Source organism: Dama dama, chromosome 18, assembly GCF_033118175.1.
Source record: "Dama dama isolate Ldn47 chromosome 18, ASM3311817v1, whole genome shotgun sequence".
NCBI classification, from domain to species: Eukaryota; Metazoa; Chordata; class Mammalia; order Artiodactyla; family Cervidae; genus Dama; species Dama dama.
In genome coordinates, this window is record NC_083698.1 from 57,772,522 (window position 1) to 57,795,821 (window position 23,300).

The following is a 23,300-nucleotide window of genomic DNA, read 5'->3' on the forward strand; positions in this document are numbered from 1 at the left end:
CTATCTCATTGTTCATTTTCTGAACACCAATGAAAGGCCCTGGGAAAACTTGACCCTTGAAGGAATAATCCAACATCTCCAAAGGAAAACAACTACTTGACCAGAACATTCTTTAACCACCAAAGAAGGAGCCCAGTCTCACTATACAAAACAGTTTAGAGCAAAACTATATAACTTCTGAATATAACAGATGGTAATTTCTACAGTCTGAACACTGCTATCAAATTGCTAAAGTGTTGTGTGTTTGTGGTTGAGGTTTCCTTCTTCGGTTTTACTTTTAGTTTAGCTTTGTTTTGCAAGAAAGAAAGAGGAAGCGCTGCCTAACCAGGCCACAGGATGATTCCGGGAGGCTTCAAGGTTCCTGGAGTTCACCGCCACTGACTTCAGCCAGCAAGTGCAAAAGCACTCTTGGCTGCCTCAGCTGCAACCTGCGGCAGTTTTTCCTTCAGTTTAAAGCTTAGAAGAATTGTGCACCAGGGGCTCCTCCAGCTCTTCCCAGACCCGAGCTGTGCAGCTCCCTCTCTGGGTTCTGCGTAGTGAAAAGTGTGTATGTGAGTGTGGGGTGTGTGTGTTAGAGGACAGAAGAGAAATGGAGAGAGATTAATCAGCTCTTGGGCCTCATTTCAGCATCCTTCAGCCTGCAGCTTCTGTTGCCAGCCTGAAGTCTCCTGATATATAAGAGCTCCGAGATGAAGTCTCCTCAGAAAATCCTTATGACTGCTCCTCTATTTTTTCTCCTGACCCTTCACACCTTGGTCTCTTCGGGCTATGACAACTGGACTGACAGCAGACACTCCAATAGCCATTACTGCATAGGTAAGTAATTATCCTGTGCATTAAAAAAAAAACAAACTCAACTGTTTTTACTTCTTATTTACTTCTTTTTTAATATATAAATTTATTTATTTATCTTTGGCTGCACTGGGTCTTCATTGCTGTGCTCAGACTTTCTCTAACTGCGGTTAGTGGAGGCTACTCTGTAGTTGTGGTGTTCTGGCTTCTCATTGCAGTGGCTTCCCTTGTTGCAGAGCATGGGCTCCTCAGGTTCAGTAGTTGTGGAGTGCTTGCTTAGTTGCCACAAGACATGTGGGATCTTCCCGGACCAGGTGTCAAATCCGTGTCCCCTGCATTAATAGGCAGATTCTGAACCACCAGTGAGTCCTATTCTGTGTATTTTTAATGTTAACATCATGGGGTCAAATTCTTGGCTTTCACAGAAAACCACCTATTTAATGACATCCATGGCCAAAAGAGTCCAGTTAATGTATCAATAACTTCACTAGCAGATAAAAATTTTGAGTCTTAAAGCATTCACTCTGTATGCAAATATGAGTGTATAGAAGTGTGCTATATAGTTGCTAGCTTGAATTAAAAGTGTTCCACCTCATTGGTGATTGAAATCTTTTCCCCCTGGATGCCAACTATAAGAGCCTGAAATTCTCAACTGCCTTTCAGGACAACAGGCAGCATCAGCATTACATATCAGAAAGAAGGTAGACTTTGACCTTTGAACTGCTGCCACCCCCTTCTCCTCTGCTCCATCCTGTACAATCTGAAAGCTTGAGCAACTTACTTAACACTCCATGCCTCTGTGTTACCGATGAAATGAGGCACATAATACCCCCTTCATGGGGATACAGTGAGAATTGAGATCATATATGTAAATTTATGGTGTTTGCACACAGTAAGGATTCAGCAATCTTAGTTTTGATCTTTCTGTCAGTGAGTCCAGAGTTGGCAATAAACAGACAGTCACCTGAAAACATTGAACACTGGCTGAGACATGGCTCTTTCGCTTAACTTTTATTGAAGTATTTTATTTCCAAGTTGTTGTTTGGTGTTTTTGTTTGTTTGTTGTTATTGTTTTAGAGAGGAGTAAAAGGAGGGTAAGACCTTTGATATTCCTATCATACCTAGAGATTCCCATCAGGCTTTCACAGGGTCAGTCCATGAAGCCAAAGTCTGAGTAGTAATTATTCAATGAGCAGATCCCAAAATAAAATCCTGGTTTAAGAAGCCAGGAAAAGAACTCAAGGGATAAGTATAGTGGCCATCTCTTACAAATGAAAAGTTTGGATACAGAGTGTGACACATGAATTATTTCTGGAGACTGTAGAGAAAATATATGATTTAGTCCTATTTCCTGAAAAAAAAAAAATCATGATTTCCAGTCATTATACATGGTAAAGAACACATCCCTGGCTTCAAAGTCTTCTTTTAAATTAAAACCTTAAGACCCAGATTCCATGAGAATCTATTCTCCACAGGCCTGGAAGCAGAGATCTGTGGCCCCGTTGGAAACATGCCTAGGAGGTTGTCCCCACTCAATATTTGTTTCCATCCAATAATTATTTACCACTTTCTATTTTCTCAAAACAAATACCTAAAGCTTATAAAACAGAAATGTTCTTGAGAAAGGCTTAAGTGAAATCAGTTTTACTTCTAGGATAGTTGAACTGAGATACTTGGTCTTCCACTTCCATAAAGTAGACATAATATACTGATTTCCTTTCCTGCCCCATTCCCAATGAGACATAGAGAGTTAGCAAGAGGTGTTGAGGGAGTCCTAGGATGTGGTTGTTTTGATTATATATTACTGCAAAACAAATTTTAAAATAACCGTTTTGTCATACCACAATTTTGTGGGTCAAGTGTGCGCCTTCAGCAGTTGTGGTGGTGGGAGGTATCTCCTGAAAGGGGGCCTGGGGAGGCCCTTAGTCGCTGGCCAAATGTGAAGTGTCTTAGGAAGCAGCAAAATAAGCTCACTCTACTTTCAGCTGGTGGTAAGAGGGAGCGCCTCTTGGAGAGGGTGGGAGTAAAGGAGGAATTGCCGATTGGACTTCGGTTAATCCCAACAACTTTCAGATGAAAAAGCAAGACTACATGCCTTCCAACTCATTGGTTCCCATAATCCAGAGTTTGCGCTAAGGAGGTCAACCCACAGAGAGAGGGACTCTCCTTCTGGCTGTCAATCTAACTTCCTGGAAGAGAGAGTCTGGGCTAAGTCTTTAAATCAGTGAATAAGAGGCAGGTGGGAGTGAAGAGAGCTCACAGTGCAGATGTGGCTGCCAGTTTCGTGGAGGGAGGTGGCAGCGCTCATGGAAGTGGGGACTGTCGTGACTGGAGAGATGCTCCACAAGGAGCCACGGTAGAAGTTACTGAGTGACTGAGCCAACATCCCATCATAAACAACCAACCACAGCGCCTATGCCAGGACGAGTCTTTGCAGTGGGAACCAACCAGCAGATCTGGAGGGCATGGCCTTGAACATGTTCCAAAATCAGAACTAAGCTATGCAAAACCCTAATGGCCTCTTTCCCAAGTTTTACCATCATTTCTTTGCACTGAACTATACATTTCATTTGACGAGCAAACTCTGATTCTACTATTCTGGAACGGGCAGTGCCTCTTTCTGCTGCTTTTCAAATGTTATGAAATTAGTAATAAATCATGTTCATTTTTGCAAAACATTATTTTCTTTACATGGGTGATTTAGGGGCAAAATAATCCTTATGTTTCAAAGTTATTGACATTTAAATGTATTCATTGATTTTTTGAGGTTGTTTTTGTTTTTATTTAAGCCCTATTTGGTGCTCAGGAAGCTTTTTAAAGAGTTAAAAAAAAACACCCTTTTTTCCATCATTCATGTTTGGTTAAATATATAAAATGCCTTTGAGTGAGTTAAAACCTCCTCTTCCTACCTCCACATCACACATACAATGGTCAGAGATGACTTTATGTTTGAATGATAAAGAGGAAGTGATCCTAAGCTTTCAGCCAGCGGGAATGGTAAAGTAACAATGTCACGGACAAAAATAGGAAAGATTTAGACAGAGCCAGCAGAGAAGGTTGAAAATCTATGATCACAATTTACATGGACAGAAATTTTATTTTCTCTATTTTTCTATATCTGAACACTTGTTCATAAACCACCACAGTCACTGCTGAGGACAGAAAACATTTCATCTTTCTACTTGTGGGTTTAGATTCAGTCTCTCTGGATAATTCAGGGCTCTTTTCCTTCTCCCCTCTCTGAGGGTTGCTCTCAGTTCTCGGGGAGAGATTGTGTGTCACCCTGACACTTACAGTCCGCGGCCCACAGAGCTCCCACATGGAAGTGTCATGGCTGGTGCAGCTCTTTGGCTGGTATTGGCAGTCCACAGTCACTCCCTGCTGATTGCCTGCTCACCTCCACACTCACAGGCCTGCTGATGCTCGAGGTGTAGCCATATGCCCTCTAGTTCCCAGCTGCAGCTTCATGCAACCCTCTGCCCTTTGTCCCTCACGTTCCCACTTTCCCTTTCCTAAATCCTCTACCTTTATTTTTAGATATCATAGAATTTAACCTTAACCGTGGTGCAGATGGTAGATTTCTGATCACCTCAATTTTCACTAAGCTTACATTTGCCTTTTGTTTATCTGGCTTGTTCTGGGGTCATACCCCTGCAGAGAAAACCCATAAAGACACTCTAGAGAGAGGTGCACAATTCTGGGGAAAGATCCCAAAGTGCGCAAAATTGAAAAATCCAAGTGGAGAGTATGCTTTTCCTCAAGATGAAAGTGAATAAATTCTTTTTTGGAAGGAAAGGGAGAGGCAGTAAACTAGATCATAGTTTAAATATATTATGAGAAAGAGGGGAAAAAAATGTCACAAAACATTAAGTGGAGTGAAATCCCCCAGAAGTTATAACGTACCCACCTCTTTGTTTATAAGCTGTTGTCCCAGATAGGATGAACAGCAAAATGCTAACTGTGGTTGTGTGGTTATCTGCGAGTAATGAGGCTACAAACGATCTGTGATTTCTTTTCAGTGCTTTCTGAATATTCCATATTTTCTAGAGGAGCTTTGCAAAAACAATAGTAAGACATGGTGGGTAAGAGTAAGAGAGCTTGGACTCTGGGCTCAGACTGTCTGGATTTGAGTCCTAGCTCTGCCTCTCTGTACACATTTGACATAAGGGCACAGCTTCACCCTCTGTACCTCGTGTCCCCTGTCTATAAGATGAGATTACATGGGACCTGCATCCTAGGATGGTGTGGAGGCTTAGGTATGTGTTCATACCTCCATTGTGTCCGACTCTTTGCAACCCCATGGAACTGTAGCCTGCCAGTCTCCTCTGTCCATGGGATTGTCCAGGCAAGAATATTTTAATGGGGTGCCATTTCCTCCTCTAGGGGATCTTCTTGATCCAGGGATTGAACCCTGGTCTCTTACATCTGCATTGGCAGGCAGGGTTTGCATTTCTTTTCTTTTTTAAACCACTGAGCCACCTGGGAAGCCAGGGTGATATAGAGGGCTAGTGAGTAAATACACATGAAGGACTTACAACTGTGCTTGGTACATAGTAAGTACCCAGAGGAGTTGCGATTGTGTACTCTTTGGGAAATCAATAAAAAAAATTGAAAATATGCTATAGAAGTCCCAAAATTAAACCTAACATAAAGCAAAGAGGCCCGAGCAAACTGAATAATTACTTGTCAATCTTTATCTGTATAACTACAAATTCTCAAATCTTGGCTATCTTATTGAAAGATTCACTTATGGGAAAAAAAAAAATTTCATAGTCTATTAGCTTTCTATTGCTGTGTAATAAATTGCCATACATTCTTCAGTTTAAGACAACATAAATTTACCATCTCACAATTTCTGCACATGAGAAATCTGGACATAACATAACTGGGTTCTCTGCTCAGAATTTTACAATGTTGAAATTGAGATGTCAGCTGGGGTTGCAATGTGAGTTGAGACTCAGGTTCTCTTGCAAGTTCACTGGTTGTTGGCAGAATTTAGTTTCTTGGATTTTCAGGACTGAGGTCCCATGTACTTACAAACTGTCAGCTGGGAGCACTCTCAGCTCTTAGAGGCTACTCCTTTACAAAGGAAGTTAACAACATACCTATTTCTTTAAGAACAGCTAGAGGAAAAAAATCCTCTATGTTTACAGGGTTCACCTGATTATGTTGGGTCCACCCAGGATAACCTTGACTAACTCAAAGTAGACTAACTAGAGTCCTTAACTGCATATGCAAAATCTCTCTTATCATGAGTGCTCAGTCGCTTTAGTCATGTCTGACTCGGTGCGACCTCATGGACTGTAACCTACCAGGATCCTCTGTCTATGGGATTGTCAAGGCAAGAATACTGGAGTGGGTTGCCATGTCCTCCTCCTGGGACTCTTCCCAACCCAGATATCAAACTCAGGTCTTCTTTGTCTCCTGCATTGGCAGCAAGTTCTTCACCACTAGCACCAAATGGTAAGCCCCTCTCTTATCATAGAGCATAACATAATCACAGAAATGATATCCAATCACATTCTGAGGTTCTGCCCTCACTAATCTTATCATTCTGCCAACCACTCATAGAAATGATTAAAAAAGAAAAGTCTCCAAACTGAACACTAAAGAGTATTGCAAAAGAGAATGTATGTGACTTAATCCCAAAGTGATTCACCAAATAGGCATGACTATATAGTGGAAATTAATAGATGAAGAGTATGCTGTGGGGTGAGGGTTTTTTGTTTTATTTTGTTTTTGAGGGGGAAAGGGTTGATAATCAAGCTTTTTTCTCCCAGCCTTCACACTCAGTAATTTGGAAAGAAAAACAAATTACTCCACTACTATTCCCTTTCTCTCATAAACTAATTGTTCTTCAATATTAGCAAAGAGGACAAATCTTCTGAATCTTTCCCTGGACAAAATCCTCTTTTAAAAAAGTATGATTCCCACAATTTAAAAATGTCAAATGTCAATTAAAACAGATTAGATTGCCCTTTAACATAAGCCCCAGATTCTTTCAGATATAAACAAGTGCAAGAGGGAATTCTGATTATTATGGTATGAGGGGCTGTGCAAAAGGCCAAGCATAAAACTGGAAAGACTGTCTTAAGCAACCATTTTGGGACACTAAAAATCAACCATTGGACCACAATGAATTTAGGAATGTTTATTCTTGAATAACTGCTTGCACTTCAGGAAGAACAGTAAAACTCTGACCTTTTTGCCTGAGGCTGCTCCATCTACCCTTGCCCTCAGCTTAGTTAGTGAGAACAGCAGTTTCACTACTGTGGAGCTGTCTGCAAAAACCAGCAGGTCTACTGCTAATGGGACAGACTTGATTCAGCCAGGATTCAAAGATGGCTTTGTTGGCTAAAAGTGATGGACTCTGTTGGGAATTAACAAGGAGAACATGCAGTTTGCTAGCTTAAGGTTTTGGCCCTAGGTGGGACAATGAAGATCAGCCAGAAATTTAACAGTGAAGCCCTAGTAGTGTGAGCATCATAGAAGGCCAAGATAAGGTCTCCACACATCCCTGATTGATTTGGAAACTGTGCACGTGTTGGGAAGACCTGAAAGAGCCTAAGAAAAGTGAAGCCAATAGCCACAACTTTGAATGTATTCACCAACCGATTTAAATTCATTCCATTTTCTTCATAAAATGTAAGAGGAAGGAATACTTTCCAGATGATTCCATCTTTTGCATTAATATCAAATCTGGACAAAGACATCACAAGAAAAGGAAATAGTAGACCGATATCCTGTATAAACATAGACACAAAAATCCCTAAAAAACATTTAAAAACTGCATCCAGCAAAATATAAAGTAGGTTATACCCCATGATCAAGTACCATTTATCCTAGGAATGCATGGTTGTTTTAAGATCTGAAAATCAATTAATAGGATATATCAAATTAGTAGAATAGAAGCTATAACTACATTATCATCCTGATAGAAATTGAAAAATTATTTGACAAAATCAATCACCCACCCATATTAAAACCACTCAAGAAGTTATGAAAGAAAAAGGAACTTCCTTAACATGATAAAAAGCATCTATGAAAACTTATTACTAATGTTATATTTAATGAGGGAAGACTGAATGCTTTTCTCTCAAAACCAGAAAACGTGGTAGATGTCCACCTCACCATTTGTACTTACCATTGTTTTGAAGACTCTATTCAGCTTAATAAAGAAAGAAAAATAATATAAGCAAGCAAGTTGGAAAGGAATAAGTAAAACAATATTTTCAGACATGTTCCTGAATGTATAAAATCCTAAGTTATTTACAATAAAAGTACTAGAATTAGCAAGTTTAGCAAGGTGGTAAGATTCAAGATTAATATAAAAATTAATTATATTTATTTATATTAACAGTAAATGTTTAAGAACTGAAATTAAGAAAACAATTCCATTTCCATTCATAATATGATAAAAATAAGAATAGATTTAACAAAAGGAATGCAATTACTCTAACTGAAAACTACAAAACATTGTAAGGAGAAATTGAAGGTGCGTTACAGAAAAGGAGAGATACTTCAGGCTAATTGATCAGAAGACTCAATAGTGTTAAGATAGCAGTACTCCCCATATTGATCTAATAGACTAAACACAATTCCTTCAAAATCCTAACATCTATTTTTTTTTTAGAAATTGGCAAGCTGATCCTAAAATTTGTATGGAAAAGACAAAAAGCCAGAATATCCAAAAATTTCAAAGAAACCAGGTAGAGAGCTGACACTATCTGATTCCTTACTCCAAATCATACATAATTATTATCTCAAAATAGATCTTAGACCTCAAGGTGAAAACTAAAACTAAAAACTTTCAGAAAAAGTACAGAAGAAAAAGCTTTGTGATTTTGGACTGGGTGAATACTCTTAGATATGACATCAAAAGAACTATACAAAAAGAAAATACAAGTTGTACTTTATTAAACATTTTGTTCTCCAGAAAACATCATTAGAAAGTAAAAAGAATATTAAGAAATTATATTCACAAATCATATAGACATCGGTATAGCAATTATTTTAGTTAACACAAATGATAATTTTCACTTTCAGAATCCAAAATTTTAATGTATGCAGTGTGATACTCAGCAGTGTATAAATTTCAAATATCAATAGATCTGGGTAGGAATCACTAGCTAGCCCGTGAACAGTTGAATCACTACTTGTCTGAAAGGCCTCAGGTATATTGCTTAACCTCTCTGAGTCTCACATTTCTCATCTGTAAAATGGGAAGTACCAATCTCGTGAGGTTGCTGTGAGGATTAAATGAGATATAGTTTGTGAAAACACCTAGTAGAGAGCTGAAAGAACAAAGGTCTTTTCATAATTTCCTGAAACTTATTGAAGTAGAAGGCAACTATTCAAAAGCTTATTCAATGAGAAATTGTTTGATAAAATACAATGTATTGTTTTTTTGTAGTTATAAAAGAATATATGACTTCCATAGAGATTTTAGAAAATACAGATATTTTTAAAGAATGTAATGAACTGTAGTCCCCAAACTCAGATTATCGCTATTGATATTCAGGAATATTTCCTTGAAAACTATCTAGGTTTATACTTATAATGAGTTTAGATTTTGTTTTATTGTTTTATTTAATTTCTAAAGTTGGGTTGTTAAGTAGACAAGTAAAAGTAAATACCTTTTTCTTTCAACAAAATGTTTCTGAGAAATTTGGCAGTAGTAAATTGTTGCTGGCAGGTGAGAACTTCTCAAGTTAGCAATTAAGTTTGTGGATAAAAATGATTGGGCATAGTCTAAGATTATTTCTCTATCTATCCATTTACTCATTATTTGTCTATGCTTCTTTCTATTCATCCATCTGTCCATCTATCCACCCACCCATTAATCCATCTTTTTCTATCCATCCATCCTCTATCTTAAAATTTAAATATAGAAGTAAATGGAAACATAAAGTTATACTCTTCTGAAAGAAAATCTGATTGGTTAATTTCTTTGATAATAAGATCTGACTTTGCCATTTAGGTTTATACAGAGGACATTTTTCATAGCTTGAATGAACTATATCTACAGCTCCAACATTTGACAAAAATGTCTGTGAGGTACACAATAAGATAAAGAATTTTACCTCAAACGTTGTATAGGCAAAAGTGTATTGAAAAGAACAGTATTTCAACTTGCCAATTGTTTCTGAGCATATTAGTTTTTAACAAGGTCTCTCTAAGTGAAATTGAAGTAGGTAGAATTAAAAGGTAAAACTTTTTAGTAAAGTTTTTTACTAAAGTAAAACTAAAGTTTTAGTAAAACTTTTTTTTATATTTCTCAGAAATTGAGAAAGTGAAAGGCTCCATTAATTGGGCAGCAAATGTTTTTTCAACTCAGTTTTATCAAGTTTTTTGCTTTCAACAGAATTGAAGGGAGCCTTAAATAATTTCAGTGATTGATCACTTTCAGATTTTTGACATTTAACTAAAAGGAGTTAAGGAATTGAGTGGCACCAGCATATCAGAAGTCCTTCCATTCTCTTTTACTTATTTAAATAAGCATGTTTTCTCAGCTCTTACCTCTTTAAAAATGAAAAATAAAAACACTGGGGTTAGCAGATGTAAGCTTTTATACGTAGAACGGATAAACAACAAGGTCCTGCTGTATAGCATAGAGAACTATATTCAATATTCTATGATAAACCATAATGGAGAATTATATATTTAAAAAAGAATGTATACACATACACATATATATATATATCTGAATCACTTTGCTGTACAGCGGTAGTTAACACAAATTGTAATCAACTATACTTCAATTTAAAAAAAAAACAGACATGATACTTGACATGAACCTTGTGTCTTTAAATGAGTAAGTAATATTTTTTTAAAGCATAGGTATTAATTGAAATAGCCCAACCATCTCATTAAAAGATGTAATTCCAAGAAAATTTTACCTTTATTTAGAAACTGTTTATCAAACTGACAATACATATTGCTTAGACAAGTTAATTTTACTAATAAAGAAAATTCTATCCAGAAGAATTTTTTAAATACTTTCAGTGTTTTATTCACAAGAAAGTAAAGGTTTTATTTAAATTTTATACATCTATTTAGTGTGAAAAAATACCTTCAACAATTAAAATACATTATATTGGGATAAAACTCTAGTGGAAGGAAAATTCAGTGAAGTAGACTTTTCACTGAAAGATGAGTTCAAGGAAAGGAATTATCAATGCAAATTTTTCACTGTGAAAGAAGAATTTGATCATATATTTTTAAAGTAGATGAGAGTAGGTATAAGTCATTATACTATTTAGATTCTTTTGGATACATATGGAAGATTAATGTAATTTTTCTATTGCAATATTTACAATCCTCCTGGAATTGTATCCCTTGTAACTAATGAAACTTATATTCCTTAATAATATTTTAACATCCATCAAAATGTGGAAGGGTACAAAGCTTTTCAAATTTATTTTGGGGGTTCAGAGCAAAATGTTTGAAAACCATTGATCTATATTCTAGTGGAGAAGGAAATGGCAACCCACTCCAGTGTTCTTGCCTGGAGAATCCCAGGGACAGAGGAGCCTGGTGAGCTGCCGTCTATGGGGCCGCACAGAGTCAGACATGACTGAAGTGACTTAGCAGCAGCATATTCTAGAGCATGAAGCCTGTGGTCTGTAATCTGACCTTCAAGCCTCTTCATGATCTATCTCCTTCCTAACTTTCTTACTCTTCCTTTCCCATAGAACCTGGGCTCTAGCCTTGGCCAGCTCTTCTCCTTCTCACATTCAAATCTTTAGAAATACTACTACTCTCTTCCTGAAGTCTTTTCCTGCCTTTTTTTCTGTCAAATAAGGTCTTCCCATCTCATAATACTCAACTCCTCCAGGAAAATGTCACTAGTTAGCAAAGGCAGCGTTAGTTTCTTCTTCCTATGTGTTCCCAAAGCACTAACAGGTCCCTCCACCAAATACTTGCAGGTTGCAATGATTAGATTACTTTTCTAATCTTCAGCATTTCCTAGTGTTCTGTGATTTCTCTTATTCTTTGTATACTCAAGCCTCTGAGCACATAGTGGACGCTAGTAAGTATGCATGAATAAGAACAGGATGGATTGACTCCCAGTGTCCTCACTGTCATTTCTTTATCATTGTTTATATATTTCTAAATTTTATATATTTCTAAATTAGTGAAGCCCACTATTCTGTATTTCTCAGCACAGTCTGCTAATTTCCTCTTGCTGCTTTGGTTGGACTCTGCCCCCACTTGGATGCCCTTAGCCTTGTTCTCACCAGTAATTGTCCAATATAGTGCCTCTTTCACTGCCAGTATTTTTGGGAGAGATGGCAGTTTGAAACTCACTGAGCATTTTCTCATAAAAATAATATTCCAGGTGATGATTCGGTTTAGGACACAGAACCTAATCTGCCCAAATACATTGAAAATACAAGATATCTATAATAAAAGTAAATTCAACCATAGAAAAGTAAAAAGATTAGTGATATTACATGTTTTTCAAAAATAGGTTTCTGAGTTTCTATTTTTTAAAAAGAGGCATGGAGGATAATGTTCTTTACCCTATGATGGTCTCAGTAGGTGGGGTAGAAACTAACCTTAAACACCTACTCTGTGCCAGGCACCATGTGTATTCTCTGTGTTATGTCACTTAATCCTCACAAGACTTTTGCCAGGTTTTCAGATAGCCTTTGCCGAATTACAAGCCTCTGTGCACTTACACAGCAATCAATTATTAGCCCACAATCCTGAGGGTTGGCATTTTTTGATGGGCATTGTTCAGTGGCCCTTGAGCTGGTCTTGGGAAGGCTCACTTCTGCGGCTGCACTCAGTTGGTACATGGTGGAATGATGAGCCGGATATTTAGAATGGCCTCATGGCAACTACGGAGAAGGCAATGGCCCCCCACTCCAGTAGTCTCACCTGGAAAATCCCATGGACAGAGGAGCCTGGTAGGCTGCGGTCCATGGGGTCGCTAAGAGTCAGACATGACTGAGTGACTTCACTTTCACTTTTCACTTCCCTGCATTGGAGCAGGAAATGGCAACCCACTCCAGTGTTCTTGACTGGGGAATCCCAGGGACGGGGGAGCCTGGTGGGCTGCCGTCTATGGTATCGCACAGAGTTGGACACGACTGAAGTGACTTAGCAGCAGCAGCAACATAGCAACTTAACACACACACACATTCCCAAACCTGGTAGCTGGCAGACTATTACTGGACTTGCAACTTAACACACACACACATTCCCAAACCTGGTAGCTGGCAGACTATTACTGGACTTTCCCTTCATGTGGGCTCTCCAGCAGACTAGCTCAAGCTCATGGCTGTGAAATTCTAAATGGGAAAAATTGAAGATGCAAGGCCTCTTGGGGTCTAGAGTTGGATCTGAAAAGCTGTCACTTCTACATACTACTGATCAAAGCAAGGTCACAAGGCCAGATTCAAAGGGCTGGAAAATAGACATCACCTCTTTGTGGGAGGAAGTGTAAAATGTCTGTGACCATTTTTAATGTATACCACAAAGAGGACTTTATTATTCTTTTCTGTGGGTACCAAAAATCTGGGTTCAGAGAGGTTAACAATCCCACCAAATATAACAACTAATAAGTGATAGAAAGCAAGATTTGAATCCAGGTCTGTCTGAGCCCCAGATTCTTCACTCTCTACTGTACCATGGCTTCTCCCTTCTTTTTCCTCCCCTCCTCTCTCTTTTCTTCTCCTACCCTCTCTCCCTATCCATGTCCAGACTGAGAGAAGAAAGCAGGAAAAAAGGTGAAAGTGTAGTATTCACAGCTGGGCTGTGTGCTACCCTATCTGGCTTGGTAACTAATATCTTAGGGAAACAAGGCTGACTGTAGGATCATTTTAGGTGATTGTTTTCCTACCTTTCTTTCTTATTTCCTTTTAACCAAAGTGAGAAAGTCTGGGGATAGAGGTTGTTGGTTAGAATTACAAAATATAAAACTATATCCTTCATACACCATGACCAAGTGGGCTTTATCCCAGGAATGCAAGGATTCTTTAATATCCGCAAATCAATCAATGTAATATACCACATTAACAAATTGAAAGATAAAAACCATATGATTATCTCAATAGATGCAGAGAAAGCCTTTGACAAAATTCAACACTCATTTATGATTAAAACTCTCCAAAAAGCAGGAATAGAAGGAACATACCTCAACATAATAAAAGCTATATATGACAAACCCACAGCAAGCATCACCCTCAATGGTGAAAAACTGAAAGCATTTCCCCTGAAATCAGGAACAAGACAAGGGTGCCCACTCTCACCACTACTATTCAACATAGTCTTGGAAGTTCTGGCCACAGCAATCAGAGCAGAAAAAGAAGTAAAAGGAATCCAGATAGGAAAAGAAGAAGTGAAACTCTCACTGTTTGCAGATGACATGATCCTCTACATAGAAAACCCTAAAGACTCTTCCAGAAAATTACTAGAGCTAATCAATGAATATAGTAAAGTTGCAGGATATAAAATTAACACACAGAAATCCCTTGCATTCCTATATACTAACAATGAAAAAACAGACAGAGAAATTAAGGAAACAATACCATTCACCATTGCAACAAAAAGAATAAAATACTTAGGAGTATATCTACCTAAAGAAACAAAAGACCTATACATAGAAAACTATAAAACACTGATGAAAGAAGTCAAAGAGGACACAAACAGATGGAGAAACATACCATGCTCATGGATTGGAAGAATCAATATTGTCAAAATGGCTATTCTACCCAAAGCAATCTATAGATTCAATGCAATCCCTATCAAGCTACCAACGGTATTTTTCACAGAACTAGAACAAATAATTTCACAATTTGTATGGAAATACAAAAAACCTCAAATAGCCAAAGTAATCTTGAGAAAGAAGAATGGAACTGGAGGAATCAACCTGCCTGACTTCAGACTCTACTACAAAGCCACAGTCATCAAGACAGTATGGTACTGGCACAAAGACAGAAATATAGATCAATGGAACAGAATAGAAAGCCCAGAGATAAATCCACGAACCTATGGACACCTTATCTTTGACAAAGGAGGCAAGGATATACAATGGGAAAAAGACAACCTCTTTAACAAGTGGTGCTGGGAAAACTGGTCAACCACTTGTAAAAGAATGAAACTAGAACACTTTCTAACACCATACACAAAAATAAACTCAAAATGGATTAAAGATCTAAATGTAAGACCAGAAACTATAAAACTCCTAGAGGAGAACATAGGAAAAACACTCTCCGACATAAATCACAGCAAGATCCTCTATGACCCACCTCCCAGAATATTGGAAATAAAAGCAAAACTAAACAAATGGGACCTAATGAAACTTAAAAGCTTTTGCACTACAAAGGAAACTATAAGTAAGGTGAAAAGACAGCCCTAAGATTGGGAGAAAATAATAGCAAATGAAGAAACAGACAAAGGATTAATCTCAAAAATATACAAGCAACTCCTGCAGCTCAATTCCAGAAAAATAAATGACCCAATCAAAAAATGGGCCAAAGAACTAAACAGACATTTCTCCAAAGAAGACATAAGATGGCTAACAAACACATGAAAAGATGCTCAACATCACTCATTATTAGAGAAATGCAAATCAAAACCACAATGAGGTACCATTACACGCCAGTCAGGATGGCTGCTATCCAAAAGTCTACAAGCAATAAATACTGGAGAGGGTGTGGAGAAAAGGGAACCTCTTACACTGTTGGTGGGAATGCAAACTAGTACAGCCGCTATGGAGAACAGTGTGGAGATTTCTTAAAAAACTGGAAATAGAACTGCCATATGACCCAGCAATCCCACTTCTGGGCATACACACTGAGGAAACCAGATCTGAAAGAGACACGTGCACCCCAATGTTCATCGCAGCACTGTTTATAATAGCCAGGACATGGAAGCAACCTAGATGCCCATCAGCAGATGAATGGATAAGGAAGCTGTGGTACATATACACCATGGAATATTACTCAGCCATTAAAAAGAATTCATTTGAACCAGTCCTAATGAGATGGATGAAGCTGGAGCCCCTTATACAGAGTGAAGTAAGCCAGAAAGATAAAGAACATTACAGCATACTAACACATATATATGGAATTTAGAAAGGTGGTAACGATAACCCTATATGCAAAACAGAAAAAGAGACACAGAAATACAGAACAGACTTTTGAACTCTGTGGGAGAATGTGAGGGTGGGATATTTCAAAAGAACAGCATGTATACTATCTATGGTGAAACAGATCACCAGCCCAGGTGGGATGCATGAGACAAGTGCTCCAGCCTGGTGCACTGGGAGGACCCGGGGGAATCGGGTGGAGAGGGAGGTGGGAGCGGGGATCGGGATGGGGAATACGTGTAAATCCATGGCTGATTCATATCAATGTATGACAAAACCCACTGAAATGTTGTGAAGTGATTGGCCTCCAACTAATAAAAAAAAAGAAAAAAAAAAAAAAAAAACTATATCCTCTGCTGATATAAACCTGAGAACAGAATTTAGGCATTTGTGGAGGGGCACCGGGTTGGGGAGATGGGTCATATGGGAAATGAACTTGAAAATGTCATGCTGGTCCAACAGGGATGCAAGGACAAAAATCCGGGTGAGCTGTGACTCTAAACCCTGTGTTCTACACTTCTCTGGTACCCAAACCAGAAATGAAAGAGTCATCCTTGATTCTACCTTCCTCACATTTCTCATCAGTTCATTAATAAATCCCCTTGGGTCAACTTCCATAGTAGATCCCAGATTTGTCTCTTTTCCTCCACTCCCACTGTCAATCATTACTCTATCCAATAAACAATCATCTCTCCCCAGGCCCAAAATAGCCTCCTTCTTCATCCCTCTGCCCCCATATTTGCCCTCTAAGATCCTTCCTCCTCAGGACAGCCAGCATGATATTTTTAAGACATAGATCAAACGGAAGCAGCCCCCTCCTCAAAACCTATTCATAGCTCCCCATTCCTCTCAAGTTGAATCCTTACCTCGTTTGCCATCTACAAAACTCACGGACCTGACCTACACCTATGTCTGCGCCTTATCTCCTAATGCCAGGTTTTCCCAGTCTTATTGCCATCAAGTGGGTATCAGCTCTTCCTGCCTGCAAAGCCTTCCTGACCTCTCAAACTGCTTGCTCCTTTCTATTATAGTAGCCATTTTTGTGTGTGTTCTTCAGAGACGCCTTCTCTCTATATCAGCTCTAGCTAAGTTTTACACCATCTTCGTTCTTATTGCCTTCTGTTACTTCATCCTGTTCCTTTTCTTCATTGGACCTAAAATTATTTATAAGTGCATGCATGCCTCCTTGTTTATGATCACTTTTCCCTAATGGAGTACAATCTCTGAGAGGGCAGGAACCACATCAGTTTGTTCTCAGCGTGTACTCACAGCTCAGCATGGTGCCTGGCATCCAGAAGGGACTACATACTGCGTTCCAGTCTCAGTTCCCTTGCTCTCTAGCTATATACTTGGCAAGGACCTAACTTCTCTGAGCCTCTGACTTCTGGTCTGTACAATGAGAGCAATAATTCCTACAGTGATGAGTCAAGTTGTTGTGAAGTTTAAATGAGATGAAAATGTATGCAAAACTCTTTGAAATCTGAAGAGGATATTCTAGCCATGTGATGAATTATTTATGCCCCAACTCGGGGTCAAAAAGGAAGTGTAGTCAGGCCGACCCTGGTTCTGACAACTGCCAGGTGCTTTCAAGGCTTCTCGATGAAGTGTAGGCTTCAGACAAATGCGAAACCTAATAGACCTCTCTCTGCAGTTGGCCGCATCTCCAGCCAGCACAGATATGATTATAATTAGAGTTTTAAGAGTTCTGTTTCATTTCAAAAAGATTCCATGGTACAATCTGCAGTCTACCTGAGATGTGTGTCTAGAAGCAGATTCCTGTGGCAGGTGTTTTTATTCTAGCCTATTTGCTTCTTTTCTTACAATGTCAGGGGTGTCTGTTTCTACTATACTCATTATTTTCAGTTGCCAGGTGAGAAGAGATTTTCCATATGGGAGATTTCAGATGGTGACCACTGAGCAAAATACATAGTTCTCACCCACTCTCATCACTTCTTAAATGAACAGTAGCTTGGACAAACTTGCTTCAGCAAACCCAGGCCTTTTTATTAGCAGCCAGAGAATGGTCTATAATGGGAAGAATTACTCTGCTCATGCATTTCTCCAAGGGAAAACATTTTTTCAGCCTGTCAAGACAGTGAAACCTCTTATTAGAAACTATAGCAAAGTCAATTTATCTATTCTTGTTACTAAAGGATTCAGGACACACCTCACTGCAGACCCTAAATTAACAACCCAAGGGGAGTTGAGCTCGGTGGAAATGGGCGGGGATGTCCAAGTGAGTGGGACTCAAATCAAAGCTGAGCCCAGCATGGGCATTTACATATTTCAAGCCCCATTACCTGCTCTTCTGCAGAGTTCTTTTGATCATAACAACTCTTTGCTAGGCAGTGTGGCGATAGAGGCAAGATACACCCAATCTTTAGAGACAGTTAAATTTGGGGGGAAGGGGTTCCTTTTTATTTAGGACTTGCCAAGTGGCACTATCTAATTAGTTCCTATTTAAGCGAGTAGTGCTAAGGAGCCATGAGAGTCATCAGTGCTTGTTGGGACTGCCCTGAGTAAAAGAAAACGTCATCTCTGTAAGGACAAAGAAGCAGGTTGGTCTCAAGCAGCACAATTCTCTTTGCATTTGTCCTTCCATGCCAAGGATGAAAACAAACAGGTATGTACCTGTGTGTTTCACATCCACTCTGAGTGACAAATGCTGCAGCTCATTGATGAGACTCTATGAAGTGACTGCTATGCAAGAGCTCAACCCAACCTCTACCACATTCTTCTTGGACCCTGAGCTGTGTGTTGTGACCATTTGGTGTAGAATCTGCTGGCTGACTTAAGAGAGGGTGCTGGTTGTTGCACTGCAGGATGAGGAGTGGGGCCATGTCCCGTAATGAGATGGGACAAAGAGTAAGCAATGTCATCCGTGAGATGACTGCGCTAGAACACACAGTCAGCTGCACTCATTAACCCTCTTCTCTGGAGGTCTTCACCGAGTGACCACTGAACTGCCCCTCAGGTGGCTCTCTAGTCAGTTTGCTTCAAGTCAGCCCATGTCTCTTATCTCCTTCCTCCAAGCCAGGCACTCAAAGTTAGAAATAGGAAGATCCCAATCCTGCCCACAGGAACTTACACTCTAAGTGTAAACTCTTTTTTTTTTTTAATTAATTTATTTATTTCAATTGAAGGCTAATTACTTCACAATATTGTGGTGGTTTTTGCCATACATTGACATGAGCCAGCCACAGGTGTACATGTGTCCCCCATCCCAAACCTCCCCCCACCTCCCTCCCCACCCCATCCCTCTGGGTTGTCCCAGTGCACCAGCTTTGAGTGCCCTGCTTCATGCATTGAACTTGGACTGCTCATCTGTTTCACATATGGTAATATACGTGTTTCAATGCTATTCTTTCAAGTCATCCCACCCTCACCTTCTCCTACAGAGTCCCAAAGTCTGTTCTTTATATCTGTGTCTCTTTTCCTGTCTTGCATATAGGGGTGTCATTACCACCTTTCTAAATTCAATATATATGTGTTAATATACTGTATTGGTGTTTTTCTTTCTGACTTACTTCACTCTGTATAATAGGCTCCTGTTTCATCCACCTCATTAGAACTGACTCAGAAGTGTTCTTTTTAATATCCAAGTAATATTCCATTGTGTATATGTACCACAACTTTCTTATTCATTCGTCTCCTGATGAACATCTAGGTTGCTTCCATGTTTTAGCTGTTTTAAACAGTGCTTCCACAAACATTGGGGTACACGTGTCTCTTTCAGATCTGATTTCCTCAGTGTATATGCCCAGCAGGGGGATTGCTGGGTCATATGACAGTTCTATTTCCAGTTTTTTAAGGAATCTCCACACTGTTCTCCACAGTGGCTGTACTAGTTTGCATTCCCACCAACAGTGTAAGAGGGTTCCCTTTTCTCCACACCCTCTCCAGCATTTATTGTTTGTAGACTTTTGGATAGCAGTCATTCTGACTGGCATGAGATGGTACCTCATTGTGGTTTTGATTTGCATTTCTCTGATTAGGAGTGATGTTGAGCATCTTTTCATGTGTTTGTTAGCCATCTGTATGTCTTCTTTGTAAACTCTTGAGAAGAAGTTCCAGAAGGTTAAGTAACTTGTTCAAAGTTACACCATTTTAAGTGACTAATCCAGTATTTGAACTTTGTTTTTTAAAAAAGCTTATTTTTTATTTCAAAGCTTCTCCCTTTTTAACTATACCACACTGCATCCTCTTATTACATTGCAACATAATTACTTATAATTATTTTAAATTGCAGTTATTAAAATGTATTTAGCTCCACCTAATTTAACAAGTGATAAGCAGAGACATAAATCAAGATTGAAAAGTGCATTATAAATGTTATAAATATTCACGTATATTATATATATTTTATGTGTTTAAAAATGAAATTTGTTTATCTCTGGATGATTTAAGTGATGTTTATCTTTTTAACACTGCTATTTTAAAAATGTTCTGAAATGAGATTGCATTGCATTCATCTTTTGAAAAAGTGTTAGTTGCTCTGTTGTGTCCGACTCTTTGTGATCCCATGGGCTGCAGCCCCCCAGGCTTCTCTGTCCATGGCTTTCTCCGGGCAAGAATACAGGAGTGGGTAGCCATTCCTTTCTCCAGGGGATCTTCCCAGCCCAGTGATTGAACCCCAGTCTCCCACACTGCAGGCAGATTCTCTACCATCTGAGTTACCAGGGAAGCCCCCTTTCTTGAAAAGTTATTGGTAAAATAAAACAAAACATATATGAAAATATTTTTAAGACTGTAAAGTGCTAGTAAGTATCAGCTACTGAATTCACTGCAATGTAATAAAGCCCTCAATGCATGGATTAGGCTAAAAGCACATCTAATCCACCTTGGTGATTGAAGTCGAATGCCCTAGAGGAAGGTGCTCCCAGAGCAGTAAGACTGGTTATCAAGGTTGAACTATCTCAGATTTGGTGAGTCCAGCTTTGCCAAAGGGTACAGAACAACTGAGGCCAAAGCCTGATTAGGTGTTGCAATGTCTAGGAAGTGTAAGTCTCTCCTTCTTTATTGGCAATCTCTCATTCTATGGGAGATTTAATTTCTTTCTGTCTAAAGAAGCCCAGTTGTACTATTCACATCTGTTATCAGCCACTTTCCCTCAAGGATTCCTAGTGGGAATTTGGTTTTAATGACACTGCGTGTGAACTTGGGTCCCCAGCTCCTTGAGAAGATGGATAATAGTAAGTTGATTGCTGGGCCAGCCACCCTGGAACTTCTTTATTTTAGATGTAGTCCTTCTTTTGTCTCCTTGGAAACCAGCCTCTGCTAATAAATGCCACTCCTCTTATCTCAGTGAAGCTGAACAGTTTCTTCTCAAAGTTACTGATCTTTGACCAACCAACCCCTTGTGTATAGAAGGGGTTAACCATTATCATACATCAAGGTAGGTTGAGGAATATATTCTTAATTTAACCAAAGGTTCTTTCTAGACACTTATTGTATTGGTACATGCTTTCAAGCAGAGTGATTTATAGCTGGGAGGTAAAATAATATTTTACAATAGTGTTATGGTTTCAAGCTTCCCTGGAGGCTCAGATGGTAAAGCATCTGCCTGCAATGCAGGAGACCCAGGTTCAATCCCTGGGTCAGGAAGATTTCCCTGGAGAAGGAAATGGCAACTCACTCCAGTATTCTTGCCTGGAAAATCCCATGGTCAGAGGAGCCTGAAAGGTTACAGTCCATGGGGTTGCAAAGAGTCGGGCATGACTAAGCGACTTCACTTTCTTTCTTTCTTATGATTTCAAAGCCATCTTCATTTGTACTATTATCTCATTTAATCATCACAGCAGCCCTACAGGAAACTTAAGTACTTTGCAGTGAGGAAGCCAAGGCTTAGAAAGGATGCACGATAAGCCCAAGATTCAAGGGCAGGACTCAGTCCCAGGTCTTCTGACTCCAAATGTTGGGCAATTTCCACCTCTTTTCTGCAATTAAAAATCTGAGCCCAGGTCATAAGCTGAGCATGCGTAAGGTGGGAATGATCCTACTCACAGTGAAGCTGTCTACTGCAGAAGGGAGGGAGAGCAGATAGCAAAAGCCAGTGTCCACTGAGCTTGTCCTCAGTGCTGGCTGGCTGTCTTCTACACACTAACTCCTATAAATGGCATCTCTTTCCCCCATATGATCAAAATGAAATGGAAATAAAGAAAGATTCAATTACTTCCCTGAAGTCACATAGCTTAAAAGTGACAAAAGTCAGCTGATAACCTGTCTTTCTGACCCCCAAAGTCACAATTTTATCATATTTCACTAAAAACTCAGCACACTCATTCCTGTGGTTGATTATAAAAATCATGGCAAAAAAGAGTTCTCTGTTTTGGGAAGGTTTGTGTTCTTAAGGACTCACATATATCCCGCTTTCTTCTTCCAGTCCTCCAGAGAAGCTTTCCATGTGACATAGCTGACTTCTCTTCTGCTCCCTGCAGGGTGTGTGCTGGTGGTGTCTATCATTGAACAGTTCACTCAAGTTCACAACTCGACGGTCCAGACCTCAATGGAGAGACTGTGCAGCTACTTGCCTGGTAATGTAAAAAGGGTCACTTGGCTACGTACGGGTCTGATTCTTTTCTTGCTCATGAGCCATCATGAGTGAATGTATACCCCACATGAGTTTACAGAGGAGAATCTGACTGTGTTCTTTCTGTGAGTTGATATTCTTATGGGAATCATAGGAATTAAAAGAAACATACAAAAGAACACTCTAGGCATTTCCCCCCAAGACATTCATTTTCCATCATAGCAGAATGAGATTGCTGTGGATATTTAGGGAGTAAAACATCAAATGGCCAATTTTTTTTTATGAATCATTTATAATGATTTGCCCACCTAGTGATCATGACCTTAAGTACCAGGAAGGCCAAAAAATCAATAATAAATAATTTTCAATGATTTATGTTAATTTAACCACATACGCATTCTCAAATGCAGAAACATCCCTTCTGACACAGAGCTTCATTTAGTCTGAAAAGACAATGGATCTTAAAATTCCAAACAGGAAAATAATCTGGGAACACTCCATTTTATAAATTGGATCTCAATAAAATCCCTTACACATCCTGCAAAAGAAGGAAATGATCTGTGGTTTAAACAAATTGTATGTTGTTGTTTACTTACTAAATTGTGTTTGGCTCTTTTGCAACCCCATGGACTGTAGCCCACCAGGCTCCTCTGTCCATGGGATTTCCCAGGCAAGAATACTGGAGTGGGTTGCCATTTCCTTCTCCAGGATATCTTCCTGACCCAGGCAGGGATTGAACCCGCATCTCCTGCATTGGCAAGTGGATTCTCCACCATTGAGCCACCTGGAAAGCCCTTAAGCAAATTGTGTAGTTGTTTTAAATTTCATCAGAATGAGAATATTGATTCTATTTCCCTTATATTAGAATATTCTTAGGTG

General features: G+C 39.1%; 1 protein-coding gene across 3 annotated transcripts in view; it reads left to right on the forward strand.

Annotated features, from left to right (window-relative positions):
• The first annotated feature begins 324 nt into the window (after positions 1-324).
• AOAH (acyloxyacyl hydrolase) overlaps positions 325-23,300 on the forward strand; it is a 186,333-nt gene continuing 163,357 nt past the window's right edge. For 2 of the 3 annotated variants that reach the window (XM_061165364.1, XM_061165363.1), the window contains exons 1-3: positions 325-543; positions 628-816; positions 22,330-22,425. In XM_061165364.1, the coding sequence (XP_061021347.1) occupies positions 690-816; positions 22,330-22,425 (223 nt within the window). In that variant the 5' untranslated portion in view covers positions 325-543; positions 628-689. Of the gene's footprint in view, positions 552-627; positions 817-22,329; positions 22,426-23,300 lie in introns of all 3 variants that reach the window. The other variant, XM_061165366.1, reaches the window with a different exon arrangement.